The sequence below is a fragment of the Anastrepha ludens genome, chromosome 4 (genome assembly GCF_028408465.1).
Source record: "Anastrepha ludens isolate Willacy chromosome 4, idAnaLude1.1, whole genome shotgun sequence".
Lineage (NCBI taxonomy): Eukaryota > Metazoa > Arthropoda > Insecta > Diptera > Tephritidae > Anastrepha > Anastrepha ludens.
The window spans coordinates 1896962-1913686 of record NC_071500.1 but is presented as its reverse complement, the minus strand read 5'-3'; the positions used below and the strand labels follow the sequence as shown (position 1 = coordinate 1913686).

Genomic DNA, 16725 nt, shown 5'->3' with positions numbered 1-16725 from the left:
ATCTATAGATACATCTTTTCGCATACTTAATGACAGAACCAACTGGGGAAAATTCCGCCACCATATTGACGATCAACTTATACCAAATGTGATATTAAAAACGCAACTTGACATTGAACGTGCCATTATCCATTTCAACGATGTAGTCCCAGAAGCAGGGATCAAATCGACATCAACGCAAGCAAATAAAACAAATACAGCAGCAACAAGAAGCAAATTATTGAAAAACGAAAGTTAAGAAAAAGGTGGCAAAAAACTAGATCACCTGACGGCAAGAGAAAACTAAACTTAGCCACAAAAATTCGAAAGGATACTTTAAACAAAAGAAATAACAAAGAAATCGAAAACTATTTATAGAACCTGACGCCCAATAAAGATACAAAATGGAAATGTACTAAAATATTAAAAGCCCAAATAAAACATCAACCACCACTAAAGAAAGATGAGAATTCATGGGCGGTTACAACAGAGGAAAAGGCGAAAACTTTAGCAAAATACTTTGAAGAGGTTCTATCAAATGACGAAGAAAAGAAAATTGACAACCAAAACAACTACCATTATGATTTTACAAAAATAAAAAGGACGAATACACACGAAATAATAGCTTGCATCAAAAAAGAAATAAAACATAAAAAAACACCCGGATATGACGTGATAACAGGAAAAACATTAGCGGAGCTACCAACCAAGGCATATATATTTTTGCGAAACGTTTTTAATGCAATGTTTCGCTTGCAATATATTCCGAAACTCTGGAAAGTGGCAGAGAATATTGCATTATAAAGATCCAACTACTGTATCATCTTATTCTTATATTCTTACTGCATGATCGACTAAGCCAATTTCTGAAAAAAAAAAAAAAAAAAAAAAAAAAAACGTATAATACCGGATCATCAATTTGGATTTAGAAAAAAAACATTCCACTATCCAACAGATCCATAGAATTACAAATAAAATCCAGTATTCTTGGGCGTAGCTAAAGCGTTTGACAAAGTGTGGGCCAAAGGCTTACTTCACAAAATAAAAATAATGATACCTTTTGACTACTATCCCATCATAAAAAGCTACCCAACTGACCGAAGTTTCTATATTAAATATGACAATTAATGTTCAGATATTCATCAAATAACAGCTGAAGTCCCGCAAGGAAGCGTTCTTGAACCACTGTTATATGTTTTATTCACCGCAGACATACCACCTCCTGACGAAACTAATTCATCAATTGGAACGTTCGCAGACGATACAATACTACTGGCATCGGACAAAAGCTTAACTATCGCTACCGAAAAACTGCAGCGATACACAAACGCAGTTAAGGAATGGTTCGATAATTGGTGCCTAAAAATAAATGAAGACAAACCCGTACAGGTTATATTTACTACCAAAACAAAATTTACCGCAGTTTCAATTAAAATAAATGGCAAAGCAACTAAAATTAATCCAACTACTAAATTCCCTGGAATACATTTGGATTCGAAACTAAATTGGAATCACCACATAAAGCAAAAGATCAAACAAATAAAAGAACAACTTCGACAACTTCTTTGGTTAGTCAGCACAAAATCCAGACTTACTATACAGAATAAGCTATTAGTGTACAAAACTATGATTAAACCAATCTGGCTATATGGACTACAGGTGTGGCGAACGGCTAAAAAGTCTCATATAGTAAAAATTCAACGACAATAATCGAAGATTCTTCGAATTTTGACCATGTCTGACAGGTACACGAAAAAGATGACATCCACAGGACTTTTAATATAGCAACAGTAGTCGAAGAGACCAAAAAATAGCCAGAAGGAACTTTGAAAAAGTACAAGAACCCAATAATGCAGAAATCAACAAACTTCTGGAAAGGGGGAAAAACACTGAAAGACGCTTAAAGAGAACTCGACCAAGCGACTTAATGAATGATAGAAAATAATAAATGTGCAAAGGGAGTTAAATTGCTGTTATATTGTTTTACAATTGTAATTATGTAGAGTGAAACTTGTATTGAATATTATTTAATTGTATACTATTTCGTTTATTTTAATTTTTATCGCTCTGGCTCTGGTCTTCAAGCGATGTATGTAAATCCTGGCCAAATTGAAGAAAAAACAAAAAAAAAAAAATATCTCGTAACTACTTTTTTCTGCACAGACGAACGGAAAAAACTAACTACTCAAATTTTGATTTATTTACTGAACAACACCAGCGACAATGGCTAAAATATTTTAATCATTTTTAGGCAATAACTACTGGAAAATTGATTATTTTCGGTACTCAAAGCTCAAGAACGTCAAATGTTGGTCAAACATAAAAAAAAATTCCAATTTCGGTGATAGCTGTATTCATATAGATTAATAATTTTTTGTCTTTATTTTAAAGGTAAGTGAAATGCAAAATATCATCTAAGCTCATTTTGAAGGGCTGTTAGCTTCAGACGCATTTTTTTTAATAAATATGTGCACATCTTTTATTATAAAATCGTATTTGTTTTTTGTATGCGTTTTAAGTTCCTATTCTAAGTTTAAGTTTACCTACAAAGTTTAAGCATTAAAGGTAACCACACAATCCGGTGCATTAGTCTTGAATATGCGAATTTCGGTGCGTTTGCAATATATAGCAAATAGGTACATGCATTTTGTTGTTGTGTTACCATGGCAATTTGTGCTTTCACAAAAAACAAAATAACTAAACTATTCACGTTTGCTAGACTATCCCTTTATTTTGTTCTTAATAACGCTTGTCCTTAACGTTTTTCAATTCACCTGAAATTTTTGGATTTGCTTATCAAACCCTGTTTTTCAGCCCACCCCTAAGTTCTCTAATGCGTTGATTGCAATGACAACTTAATTTTTCTGAAAGCATCACATTGACCTCTATAAGGATTTCATATATTTAAATTTTTCCATAATCTCCACTAATCGGCCCAACTTCATGATAAGTAATGCAAGCCGAAACCATCAATTTCTTATCTCCATATTTAACTGTCTTCACGGCCTCTTTCGGTTGTTTGACAGATTTTGAAAGCCTTTTCACATATTGTCGACCCAAGGTTCACAGAATAGAAGGCTACGACAAAGGGCTGTCCTAAATTTATTTGCATCCAATGACGACACATAGAAATTAACTCTGATTGGTTGAGAAATTTGAAGGTTGCGGGACGTAAAAAAATTTAAACAAAGCAATAAAAACGTGGTGGCCAAAAAAATGTACAAGCAATATGCATGAAATGAGATTTTAGTTACACAAATTTAGTTATGGCTTTTGAACATTAACAATACAAAGGAAATTAGTAGATTTAGCTGAACCTTGATCAACATAAAAGTAAAGTAGTAACAAACAGAAATTTTATATAATGAAGTTATTTCGTTATTTGATTAATTTTGTGCCTCTTAACTCTGCTGTAATCCCGAAGTTCGGTATTTAATTTTCTAATAAGAAAGTACATTCGAAAAAAGAATTCTCTTTATATTTTCCGTACAGTTGACGTGCTTTGCCGTCTCAATAGGTTTTTCTAAATAGTTCTCAGAAAATGAAAGTGCTTCTCGATTGATATCCTTAAAAATTGTATCCAGAGCTCTTATATGTAGTAACATATCTTCGTTCGGTTTAGTTAAACCTCCTCAGAGACGTGACCGATTCACGTGAATGTAGGTAGCTTTAGTAGTGCCAATCGATTTTTTAATATGTGACAAATCAGCCTTCCAGGTTCTGTAAGTCATCGATCTCCAATGACTCTTCCTCATTATATAAGATGATTCATTGATTTCACTTTCCAGTTGCTTGGATAATGAACATAGATGTGTTCCTATAAACGAAATTTACATATAAAAATGCCTTTCTCGTAATCATTTTGGTAATTTAAAATAGCGCACTTGATTTTAATTCATTTTAAATAAATTAAAAAACACAATAAAAGCAAAGACGCCAACGGAAGACGGCCAACGATGATTTTGCAGGGGCTTCGCATGTTTAGAACAAAAAGTAATGTACTTGTGTTTTTAAATGAATATTTTGGAATATGGCAACTCCAATAGTTACTACAACTAAGGGATCAAGATGGAGGGCATAGCTGATGACTTAAACTTGTATTCTATGAACCTTGTTGTCGACCTCTAAAGCAGTATGTAAAGAACGATTTTACTTTCATCGCTCAGAAGGCTCGCATATTTCTCCATTTCGGTTTCTTGGGGTAAATGAATATTGTTTAGTAGGAAGATGAGTTTGCAAGAGCCAAAAGGAGGGTCTTACTTTTCAATTCATTGTTGAACTTTCACATAGCAATGCCCTAGGAAATTTAAACACACTAAGTTGTGCGTATTACCCATATCTGTACATGGGTATGAGTCGATCACTTGCACACATTATCCACTCACACATTCAGTATACAATTTTTTCACAATTTTTATTTTAATTTATTAATGAAAATAAAAACAAATAATATAGGAACTCATTTTAAAACACATTACTAAAGTAAATTGCAAGTGTACGCAGCAGTTATGGTAGTTAAATAAATAATTTTTATGCTGTGTTAAATTTAAATTCAGTTATGTTTTTTCCTTGTTTTTCAACGAACCCGTTTTCTACCCATTTTAAAGGCTGAGCTTCCGCTCATAAGCGCACAAAATAAACAAGCAACACTCATAGACAATGAGAGTTATAGCAGAAGGAAATTTAATTTCTCAATAACAATTACGCGGGATCTTAATGAGTTGGGGTGCAATGCGTGTATCAAGTTTTGACGAGTTTTATAAAAACGATATGGAGATAGATACGCGGATTTACCCAATTGTGGGCGAGGCACCGCCCATTTTTTAAATTGTATCTGCGTTGTTTTTTTTTTTTGGGTTCATTATTTGTACCAAATTTGCTTCCTTTGTAAAAAAAATATATCAGATTTTTTTTAATTACCGTTATATGACAGTTGGCAAGCTTCATTGAAATATCATACATTTATTTGTGATCGAGTTATCGTGCACACGGGCGGACGGACAGACATGGCTAAATCGACTCCTCTTCTCATTCTGAACAATTTGATATGTACATATATGGTCATTAAAATAGGTACGCTGCCTTCATCTATCGATTTCCTTGAGCCACTCGGAAAAATTTAAAACTATTATTGAAATTTTGAATTTTTTACAAATGACATACATCTCTGCTTCGTTGTGAATTTAAAGGACCCGTTATATTAAGTTGTTTTATTGGCTGCACAGATTCGGTTATTTTCATAAAGTGTAATTTTGCGTGGCCACTAAAATAGGTAATTTGCGGATAACTCTTGCAGTGAAAAATAGTAAATGTAACGTAAAAAGCGAATTAGGTAGTTCATTTACTAACAAATAATTGATATGCATTTTTTTCAAAGTTGGGTGGTGTGCAGCATTGCGCAGTTGAGGAGCGGAGGCTAGTTGTCAATTTTCGAAAAAAAATCGTACACATTTATAGCTGAGTCACTTGGTCGGCCCAAAAATGGTGTTGTAAATGCCCCTAAGCAAACGACTTGCACTACTGATAATTTAATTATTATCCTTGCCAAGAGGGATCCTTTTAAGTCATCAAATGCCATTGCAGGAAGTTTTGCTCAAGAGCACAAGTCATGGTGTGGACCGGAGGGTGTGAAAAATGTTATAATATACTTTGAAGCGATGAAACAAAAATACATTTATATGGAAATGATGTTGAAAACAAAAAAAAAACAGTCAAGCACAGTGGCGGCAACCTAATGATTTGGGGATGCTTCCTTTGATATGGAGTAGGACCTATTCACCTCATAACCAATAAAATGGACAAATTTATTTACAAGGACATACAAGTGATGCTACTATTTCCTGAGGACAATACGCCACTTCAGTGGCTTTTTATGCAAGATAATTACCCAAAATGTGGCGGCCGCCGTAGCCGAATGAAATGGTGCGTGACTACCATTTGGAATTCACAGAGAGAACGTAGGTTCGAATCTCGGTGAAACACCAAAATTAAGAAAAACATTTTTCTAATGGCGGTCGCCCCTCGGCAAACAATGGCAAATCTCCGATTGTATTTCTGCCATAAAAAATATCTGCCGTTCGGAATCGGCTTGAAACTGTAGGTCCCTCCATTTGTGGAACAACATCAAGACGCACACCACAAATAGGGGGAGGAGCTCGGCCAAACACCCAAAAAGGGTGTATGCGCCAATTATATATCTATAATTACCCAAAACACTCCTCGATGCTAGTACGAGAATGGTTTTTACAAAACAATGTTAAAATTATGGATTGGCCTTGCCAGTCACCCGACCTAAGTCCCACTGAAAACCTTTGGAGAGATTTATTGAAGCGAATCATTTAAAAATAAGAAGGGTTTATGGAAAACAATCAAAGAACTATGGTATTCCACTCCCAGTAGAATTATCAATTCTATGCCAAATCGAATACAAAAAGTCATTGACAATCATGGTGGCATCGTGGTTAATGATTAAATTTCGATAATTTAAACAGCATTTTTAATAAAATCACTAAGTTATTTTAGCTTCGTATCTATTGCTAATTCGCACCTATTTTAATGACCACAGTAATATTTCCTTTTTGTTTCTATTGTCACTAGTTTAAGTTCCAAAACATCCTTGAATTACTATTTATAATTGTTATATAATTCTATGTATGAAATTATACAATTGAATATCTGGTGGGCTGGGTACCTATTATAATAACCGTATGTGTAATTGCCTACATAAATCTCGATGACTTTATGTTATTATATTACATGCAACCGTTATGTGATTTAAATGGGCACAAAGGCATTCGATTATTATATTTTTTTATGATGGTACACTCGTCTCCAAGATATGTTCACGGCCTTAGCAATGTAGCATGTTTAGTTTGTTTGTGAGATGCATAAATAAGACAAGTGTTTTGCGTATTCGGCGATTTTCTACTATCGAAAAAAATGGATCAAAGAAGTTGCGTCAAATTTTGTGTAAAAATCGAATGAAGTGCTCAAAAACACTTGAAATGTTGACAGTGGCATACGGTGAGAGTACTCTGAGTCAAAAAAATGTTTACAAGTGGTACAATCTTTTTACCGAACGTCGAGGACATGTGAATGACGACGCTCGATCTGGACGCCCCAGCATCAACAGCCGATGAAAATGTTGAGAATGTGAAAAAAATTATTATGGAGAATCGTCGAATCACAATTAGAGAAGTTGCTGATGATGTCGGCATATCGGTTGGCTCATGCCATCCCATCTTTTCGGAAATTTTGGGTATGAAGCGGGTGGCAGCGAAGTTCATTCCAAAATTGCTGAATTTTGACCAAAAACCACGTCGCAGGAGCATCGCTCAGGAATTGTTGAATGATGTCGATAGCAGAAAGTCGCCGAACCCGCAAAACTCTTGTCTTATTTATGCCTCTCACAAGCAAACTACACATGCTATATTCCTAAAACCGTGAACATATCTTCGAGACGAGTGCACCTATATTAAAATAAAAATAATCGAAAGTCGAATGTACGTAGCCAGCCAAATTTGAAACACCCTTATTTTTTGAACACACCTCGTATACTTAACTCTGTGTTTGTATCAGCCCACGCGCGATCGCTTCCCACCAATACTTAACACTTACTAACACGTAACACGGCAGTAACTGTCGCGGCAGAAGTAACGATTGTTGGATTATCATACTAAAAACGAATCTTTCTTGCTTCTTTTCTTGCCAGCGATTATTACCTACTCGCTTACTTTTTAAATAGTGAAATATTTTGTTCATGCAATGCTTGGGTCTACATATAGTATATGTAAGTATGTATATACTTCGAAGTATCATGTTTAACATTTTCAGGCTGTTTGAAAGTTATAGTACGAGTATCGTTAAAAAATAGCACTTTTAACTATTCTTATGAAAATAGCTGCATGTTTTGGTTCCCCGCATACATAAGTATGCTGATTCTTAATTGTATCTAATCGTTCGATTATCTGCTTTTAAATTCACAATTAATTCAGAGTGCATTATGTAAGAAAGACTTAGACTTAATAGATTTAATATAACTTTTAGCTCAATTGACGATGTACGAAGTACTTCGTTGAAACTTGGAATAAAATTTTGCTGTAGCTTTAACTAAAAGTTTAGAGAACGAAATTAAAACAAAGATAAATAGCATAACTCACCATATATGTTGCAAGTTTACTCTCTGAAGGAATACCGTTCGAAGGGGGGAAAAAGATAGGATCCATTGCAGCTGTATCTGAAAAGATATGCAGAGAATTATATAAAATATGTTGATATATTTATGGCTATAAGCAACCGTGGCAATGAGCCAATTTTTGTAACATCGAACAGAGATGAGGTCCTGGATATAACACTGGGGTCGAGTCGTGTCAAGTGAGGTTAGTTGAATACAGTCAGTAGTTGTTCAGACTATGGCGGACAGATTTTTAGAGGTGTGTCCAAGATCAAACCGTTAACCGACGACTCTCAGCGATTTCGAACACATCAGATAATTGGCTATTGTAACGGGGGTTATGACAGCGGTTTGTTTACGAATAAATAAATAGATTGTGTTGGTGATATACGAAAAAACAACCAGACCCTCCTTATGCGGCTTCGTTGCTGTTTGAGCAACGACTGATTGGACGAGTGTGAGAATACATGTGAAAAGATTGTGCAGAATTCGGCTGCCGAATCTCCCAAGTGACGTGCCAGCTAAAGTTCCCCTCACAATTCTCTATTTCACCATAGTTAAAGAGCAAACCATGTAATCTATCAGCTTTGGTCACTTCGTTACCAAACAACGATTGGTTGGAGAAGTGTGTGAATATGTGTAAAATTATCGAATTCTACCTAATCTAAAGTAAACCAAAAATGCTTGTTTGTATTTTTATCGTAATTAGCAAGGGGAATTCATTAAAGGTGACGGCTCTAGACAAACAACAACGATTTGCACATTGAAATGTCACGCCAAAAGAAAATAAAAAGGAAAAGGATGACCTGTGTCTAACAGCCGACAATCATTTGAGGCTTTTAGTCATTTCCTTTTGTGCTGGCATCCGAATGTTCACGGCGACAGAAAAACAAAATCAGCTGGGCTACTGATATCATCTTTAAGAGACTCGCTTTGGTGCTTGGTATCGCAAGCTTTATTCTTCCCACGTCCATGTTTGCACGGGACGTTTTTGGTTGTTGTTGGAGGTAAAATTTTTTTTAAGTCCACTTCTTAATCTTCGACCACTGACCTCTAACTGCAAGTTTCTATTCGGATCCTCTGAAGTGCAAGAGGATCAATTTTAGTATGCTAGTGATTTTTCGTTTTTTGCTTCTCGTTTTCTTAGTCCAGCAGCTACGTCAACAAATGGAAATGAATTCAACCAATGGCATGAACGCATCTACGTCATTGTTGTTGTTATAGCAGCATAAACATCCACATACATTCCCATTAAATTGATTTTCGTTCGTAGAAAGGTCCGCCGCCAATTTAGAGGAATGGCCACTATTTTCAGCAAACTACACAAACTCTACAACAGAGTTCAGGTATAATGATGAGCAAATCCTTATGAGAATGCGAGAAGCGTTGCAAGGTAATACCACGCGAGCAGTGACGTCAATGCTCATTTATCCCGAAGACGTCTGCAAAGGGATGACAGAACTGGAATTCAATTTCGATCGGCATGATTTGTTAATACGAGCGCAGTTGCAAAGAGCTCGGCGTTTCCCTTTCACAATGTGAATACCACCTGATGAATTTGACTCTTTTAGAGCAACTGATAACGAAGCTATCAGACTGGCAGAGTGGTTTCGCTAAGGTTGGGTCAATCACTGCCTGTGTCGCTGATATATCACTTCGCTATATAATTATCATTGCCACCACTGCGGCTAAGTATAAATGCAGATCGACATTTGCAACCAGCGGCAGTCCAGTACGACGTGTATTACACAGAAGTGAGTAGCATCCCACGTACTTATGGATATAGCAATCAGTCGCATGGTTTAGTAAGTTGTCGCAGTTTTCAAGCACTTGATTGCGATGCCAAGTGGTCGTTCGCCAAGCAACTTGGTTTGTGTTTTTGCTGCCTGCAATCACAGCTCAATGGTACAAAGTTAGTATAAAACTGTAAGAAAATGAAACCAGTCTAAAAGCAAAGCAATTGGACAGTATATTAAAAAACCTATAAGACGTTCATCGCTGCTGATTCTGTTATCATATTTACGTCTACACAAACAAATATAGCATAAATTGTTCCGCAAAATTTAAAAGCACTGTGAGTTCATTGGAAAGTTTGTATAAATCTATATATATATTATAAATGTGAAAATCTGTCCCTATGTTCGCTTATAACTCGAGAATGGCTGAACGGATTTATCTTATCTTGGTCTTGAATTATTCGTGGAGGTCTAGGGAAGGTTTAAAAGGTGAGAAAAATTCGAATAATTGCCGGGAAAATGGTCAAAACGTGGACCCGGGTAACCTTCGGATGTGTATATACAATATGGGTATCAAATGAAAGCTGTTGGTGAATGCTTTAGTTCAGAGTATTTTTCATGCCGCTCCGTGACTAGGGTCTCGAGATAGAGACCAAAACGTGGACCCTAGAATGTGTTTGTACAATATGAATATCAAATTGAAGCTGTTGGTGAATGCTTTAGTACAGAGTATTTTTCATGCCGCTCCGAGACTGGGGTCTCGAGATATAGGTCAAAACGTGGGCCCGGGTAACCTTCGGATGTGTATATACAATATGGGTATCAAATGGAAGCTGTTGGTGAATGCTTTAGTTCAGAGTATTTTTCATGCGGCTCCGTGACTAGGGTCCCGAGATAGAGACCAACACGTGGACCCTAGAATGTGTTTGTACAATATGGATATCAATTGGAAGCTGTTGGTGAATGCTTTAGTCCAGAGTATTTCTCATGCCGCTCCGTGACTGGGGTCTCGAGATATAGGTCAAAACGTGGACCCGGGTAACCTTCGGATGTGTATATACAATATGGGTATCAAATGGAAGCTGTTGGTGAATGCTTTAGTTCAGAGTATTTTTCATGCCGCTCCGTGACTAGGGTCCCGAGATAGAGACCAACACGTGGACCCTAGAATGTGTTTGTACAATATGGATATCAATTGAAAGCTGTTGGTGAATGCTTTAGTACAGAGTATTTCTCATGCCGCTCCGTGACTGGGGTCTCGAGATATAGGTCAAAACGTGGGCCCGGGTAACCTTTGGTTGTGGATGTGCAATATGGGCATCAAATGAAAGCTGTCGATAAGTGCTTTAATGTGGGGTAATTTTCATACCTATTGATGACTAGGGTCTCGAAATATATGCCAAAACGTGGACCCGCCGTGTCTTTAAACCGAATTAAACCAAACTTGCACACATTGTTAAGTAGGTATTGAAGATGGTTTCCGTATAGTTTGAATACCTATTGGTAGATAGGGTCTCGAGATATAGGTCAAAACGTGGACCCGGGTAACCTTCGGACGTATATGTACAATATGGGTAGCAAATGGAAGCTGTTGATGATTTCTATAGTATAGAGTATTTTTCATACCGTTCCGTGACTAGGGCCTCGAGATAGAGACCAAAACGTGGAGCCTAGAATGTGTTTGTACAATATGGATATCAAATGGAAGCTGTTAGTGAATGCTTTAGTTCACAGTATTTTTCATGCCGCTCCGTGACTAGGGCCTCGAGATAGAGACCAAAACGTGGAGCCTAGAATGTGTTTGTACAATATGGATATCAAATTGAAGCTGTTGGTGAATGCTTTAGTTCAGAGTATTTTCCATGCCGCTCCGTGACTAGGGCCTCGAGATAGAGACCAACACGTGGACCCTAGAATGTGTTTGTACAATATGGATATCAATTGGAAGCTGTTGGTGAATGCTTTAGTTCAGAGTATTTTTCATGCCGCTCCGTGACTAGGGCCTCGAGATAGAGACCAACACTTGGACCCTAGAATGTGTTTGTACAATATGGATATCAATTGGAAGCTGTTGGTGAATGCTTTAGTTCAGAGTATTTTTCATGCCGCTCCGTGAATAGGGCCTCGAGATAGAGACCAACACGTGGACCCTAGAATGTGTTTGTACAATATGGATATCAATTCGAAGCTGTTGATGAATGCTTTAGTACAGAGTATTTTTCATGCCGCTCCGTGACTAGGGTCTCGAGAGATAGGTCAAAACGTGGACCCGGGTAACCTTCGGATGTGTATGTACAATATGGGTATCAAATGGAAGCTGTTGGTGAAAGCTTTAGTACAGAGTAGTTTTCATGCCACTCCGTGACTGGGGTCTCGAGATATAGGTCAAAACGTGGACCCGGGTAACCTTCTGATGTGTATGTACAATATGGGTATCAAATGGAAGCTGTTGGTGAAAGCTTTAGTACAGAGTAGTTTTCATGCCGCTCCGTGACTAGGGCCTCGAGATAGAGACCAACACGTGGACCTTAGAATGTGTTTGTACAATATGGATATCAATTGGAAGCTGTTGGTGAATGCTTTAGTGCAGTGTATTTTTCATGCCGCTCCGTGACTAGGGTCTCGAGATATAGGTCAAAACGTGGACCCGGGTAAGCTTCGGATGTGTATGTACAATATGGGTATCAAATGGAAGCTGTTAGTGAATGCTTTAGTTCAGAGTATTTTTCATGCCGCTCCGTGACTAGGGTCTCGAGATAGAGACCAAAACATGGAGCCTAGAATGTGTTTGTACAATATGGATATCAAATTGAAGCTGTTGGTGAATGCTTTAGTTCAGAGTATTTTTCATGCAGCTCCGTGACAGGGGTCTCGAGATATAGGTCAAAACGTGGACTCAGGTAACCTTCGGATGTGTATGTTCAATATGGGTATCAAATGGAAGCTGTTGGTGAATGCTTTAGTTCAGAGTATTTTTCATGCCGCTCCGTGACTAGGGTCTCGAGATAGAGACCAAAACGTGGTATTGAATAAATAAATAAATAGTATGAGAATAAAGAAATAAATAATATGAAAACCATATCTTTTCTGTTCTAAACCATATCTATTCTATTTTAGTGTGCCCAGCGAAGCGGGCCGGGTTTGCTAGTATACCATAAAAGGGGGTTTCTCTATTTCTTTTCAACAAAATATATGAAATATTTGTCGGAATAATTTTTTAAAGGTCAATAAAAAAATTAATATATTCTTTGTCTTAACTTTGATTCTACAGCAACATCATTTATGATCAGCGAATGATTACAACACCAGAGTAAACGCGAAAAAAGAAGATTTGCAATGGGTTTCAAACGTAATAGTGTGATTGCATTATATTTGGCTGGAAAATCACAACCAGCGATTGTTCGTGAGCTGGAGCACCTTAAAGTTAATAAAGTTTTTGTTTATCTCCCCATTACTCGTTACAATGATAAATCTACCACCGGGAAACGTCATGGAGGTGATCATCAAAAGACTGCAACGTCACGCAAAAAGTGAAGAAGTGGCTTGGGGGAAATCCTCGATGAAGTGCCAACCAAATGGAGAAAGAACTCAAAATATCTGACCGTAGCATCCGCCGCATACTGGAAAATGATCTCAAAGTGAAGCCTTACAATATCCAAAAGGAACATGATCTCATACCAAAGCAGCAACAAGTCGGGCTTGAGAGAGCGGAGGAGTTGTTTCGCTTGGCCGAAAGCGGTCAATTTGCGAACAATGTGTTTTCTGACGAGAAAATTTTTCAAATTGAGCAATTCGTAAACTCCCAAAACAGAGTTTATTTGACCGACCGTTCATACGAGAATTTGAGTCATCGATTGGCCATCAGGAGGCAGCACCCCAGCCACAGCCACAGGTAATAGTTTGGGACGCTGTAACCGCAGATGGGCGCTCTCCAATCGTTTTCAATGAGCCTGGCGTCAAGGTAAATTCGAAATATTATCGGGAAAGTACTCTGGAGGTTGTTTTGAAGCCGTGGGTAGACAAGCATTTCGGTGGCAGGTGGCAGACCATGGAGTTTTCAACAGGATTCGGCACCGTCTCACAAAGCTCGAGTGGACCAAGAATAGCTAAAAAAAACTGAGCTTCCGAACTTCATAACGTGGTCATATCGAGGAAAAGTAAATTGACTCTTAATTTTGTATTATTTTCACACATTTTTTACTTTGAATTGAATAAAAGTAATTTTCCAAACTAAATTTATGGACTTTTTAATTTGTTAAACTTCGAGTGTCGAACCCTGTAAGTTCCTATCGTTCCGTTAAGGTCCCAAGGGTCCTAACAAGCATCTGAGCTCGGCTCGTTGCAAATATCTGGCTGCATAGTCACGGGCTCTCGCAGATCGAAGGGCTATCCCTAAAAATCGGTAAAGCTTTTCGCGAAAAAATCGTAAAAAGAAACTTTGGAAAACCTAAACAAATTCACTTACAGCAAAATAAATGTAATAAGAGGCACCTCATAAATTATCGTAGGGACTCCACTCAAACTTATCAGTACTCTAATCGCACAAATAAAATATTGTAACTTCCCTAATCATTTGAAGTTTTAAATGAATGATTTTGGAATAAAAAGCTATGTAATTTATAAGTATTTAAATGATAGAAATGCTAACAAACTAAAATAATTAGTTTTGAAATAGAGAAAACTAATCAAATGCCGAGTTCGAATCCAGATCTCTTATAGCGGAAAATTTTGCATCGATTAGATTCAAATAGGTCAGGGCAGCGCAACACAACAAAATTAAATAAAATATTGTATGCTTGTAGGCATACATACATATAGAAACACGTGCGAATGAGTCGAGAAACAGCTGAACCAAATCGTTTACCGCAAAATAACAACCGAAGTTATTGCAGACGCGAAGGAAAAGAAGCAAGTTTTATAAAAAAGTAAAATAATGTACACGAAGCAACTCTTTGGAGACATGCATACGTACGTATGTCCACATATGTATATAAGTATAATATTTACTAGCAAATGAGTGCTATCATTGGGCACATTCGTTGACGCCTACACGATGTTGAGCAAGTGACACACTTACATTCGGCTGCACTTTGGATCTGACTTAAAAGTATGAATGATACACACATTTTGTAGCAAACATTTAGGGCCAACTAACCGATCACCTCAATATTTTACATGTATTAATGTTTATGCATTTGTTAATATTAAGAGGAAGAGAAATAACTTTCTAAAGCGCCCTGTAAACGTAAGGCCATAATAAGTGAGCAAATGGTATGAAGACGAAGTTAAAGAGTTTAGTAATTTATGTGAGAGAGCGGGAAGCATCAATATTGCCAATAGCCACTCTTTCCCCAATTCGTACATTCGTATTTGCTAATGAAAGTGTAAGACAATTTGCAAACAGTTACACCCTAAGTTTAATTTTATAATGGTTAAAGAAATAATAATTAAATAAATGTAATGTGCGATAGTCGCTTTATAAGCTTTACGGCTGTTCCCGAACGCTGTCGGGTGTGGTCAGCCAAGTCATGTACCTATATGCCTTCTAACATGCCTAGGAAGTGTCACAGTCTTCAGCAAAGGCCTATTAGGGTGATTCTTACGGTAACACATTCTTAACTGGGACTATAGACAACAACAACGCCTCATTATGTAGATTAAGCTCGCATGTTTATGGTACTAAGTGCGACACGCTTTACGGAAGCTATGTTGATGTGTGGCTGAGGTCAGGTGTTTCTTGAAGGCCGGGAGTAAAAGGGCTTCAAATGCCATCCGTACTGAGGAAAGGAGAGATATCGGGCAGTGTGACTCCTCTTGGAGGGTGGGTTCCTCAGATATCAGTAGGATATTAGTAGTGTGACCACTCTTCCTGCTTCACACTTTTCAGGGATAGTAAAAGTGACAATGGACAGATTGAAAACCTTTGCACGGTAAGCGAATTCCGTTGGACCTATGCTTTTCCACATAAATATGTTTAGAACCAGTGGCCTGGAATCCGACTGGTAAAATTCATTAGAGTTTAACTCACTTAGCAAACTGATCCCTAGGTCTTCATCTTACGATATTTCCATTTCTATAGCGCTGAGCACACTTACCTGCTGAGAAGAAGTTATTTAAGAACGTTGACATTTTTCACCACAACACTCTGACGAGTGAGGGGATTGTCGGCAGCGTGGAGTTTTCGCCGCTTTTTGTCTTCGTTGATGCAGTAATCCTGGCCGAATTCGTTTAGGATTTTTATATTTTTTATTTTAGTTGGTATTGTAGTTAATTTAGTTTTGCGTTTTGCTGCTGTTTGTGTTTTTATTTGTACTTTTTTTTGTTTTATCTTTATGACTTGATTTCGGTATTTTGACCGTCGTTAGAGCAAAACTGCATCATATTTTATTATGGTCGGTTGATAAGCGAGTGTTCTGACAAACTTTGTGTACAAAAATATACACACACATATGCATTAATATACTTATATACATATGCACGTATGTGTCCAACTACAAAAGATATAAATTGCACACTTTTCCAGTTCGCACTTAATTGTACCAACAAAGTTGTACAAAGAAGTTGATCAATCAGTACAGATTCACGGAAATTACATTAATTGACTAAATAGAGTTTTGATGTTTTCTAAGCACATACATTTACATAGGTGTGTATGCACTTATTGCGTAATTATCTTCGAAGCGTTATAGCTTTAAATGTATATACATACGTACATATATCATTACGTATATTACAAATAAATAGTATACACACAGTGTCGTGTAAAACAAAAGCTCACACAATTTCAATAGCCGTTTTTATAAGCAAAAAACTCAACTAAACAAACTTGTATACCTA

At 37.1% G+C, this 16725-nt stretch overlaps 1 protein-coding gene across 14 annotated transcripts in view; it reads right to left on the bottom strand.

The window, feature by feature from the left end:
- The window catches only part of LOC128861696 (PAN2-PAN3 deadenylation complex subunit PAN3), a 44908-nt gene that overhangs the window by 17816 nt on the left and 10367 nt on the right, over positions 1-16725 (bottom strand). For 4 of the 14 annotated variants that reach the window (XM_054100015.1, XM_054100014.1, XM_054100016.1 and 1 more), the window contains exons 2-3: positions 15984-16309; positions 8139-8215 (exon numbers count right to left, since the gene is read on the bottom strand). In XM_054100015.1, the coding sequence (XP_053955990.1) occupies positions 8139-8215; positions 15984-16017 (111 nt within the window). In that variant the 5' untranslated portion in view covers positions 16018-16309. Of the gene's footprint in view, positions 1-8138; positions 8216-15983; positions 16418-16725 lie in introns of all 14 variants that reach the window. The other 10 variants (XM_054100009.1, XM_054100008.1, XM_054100019.1 and 7 more) reach the window with 4 other exon arrangements.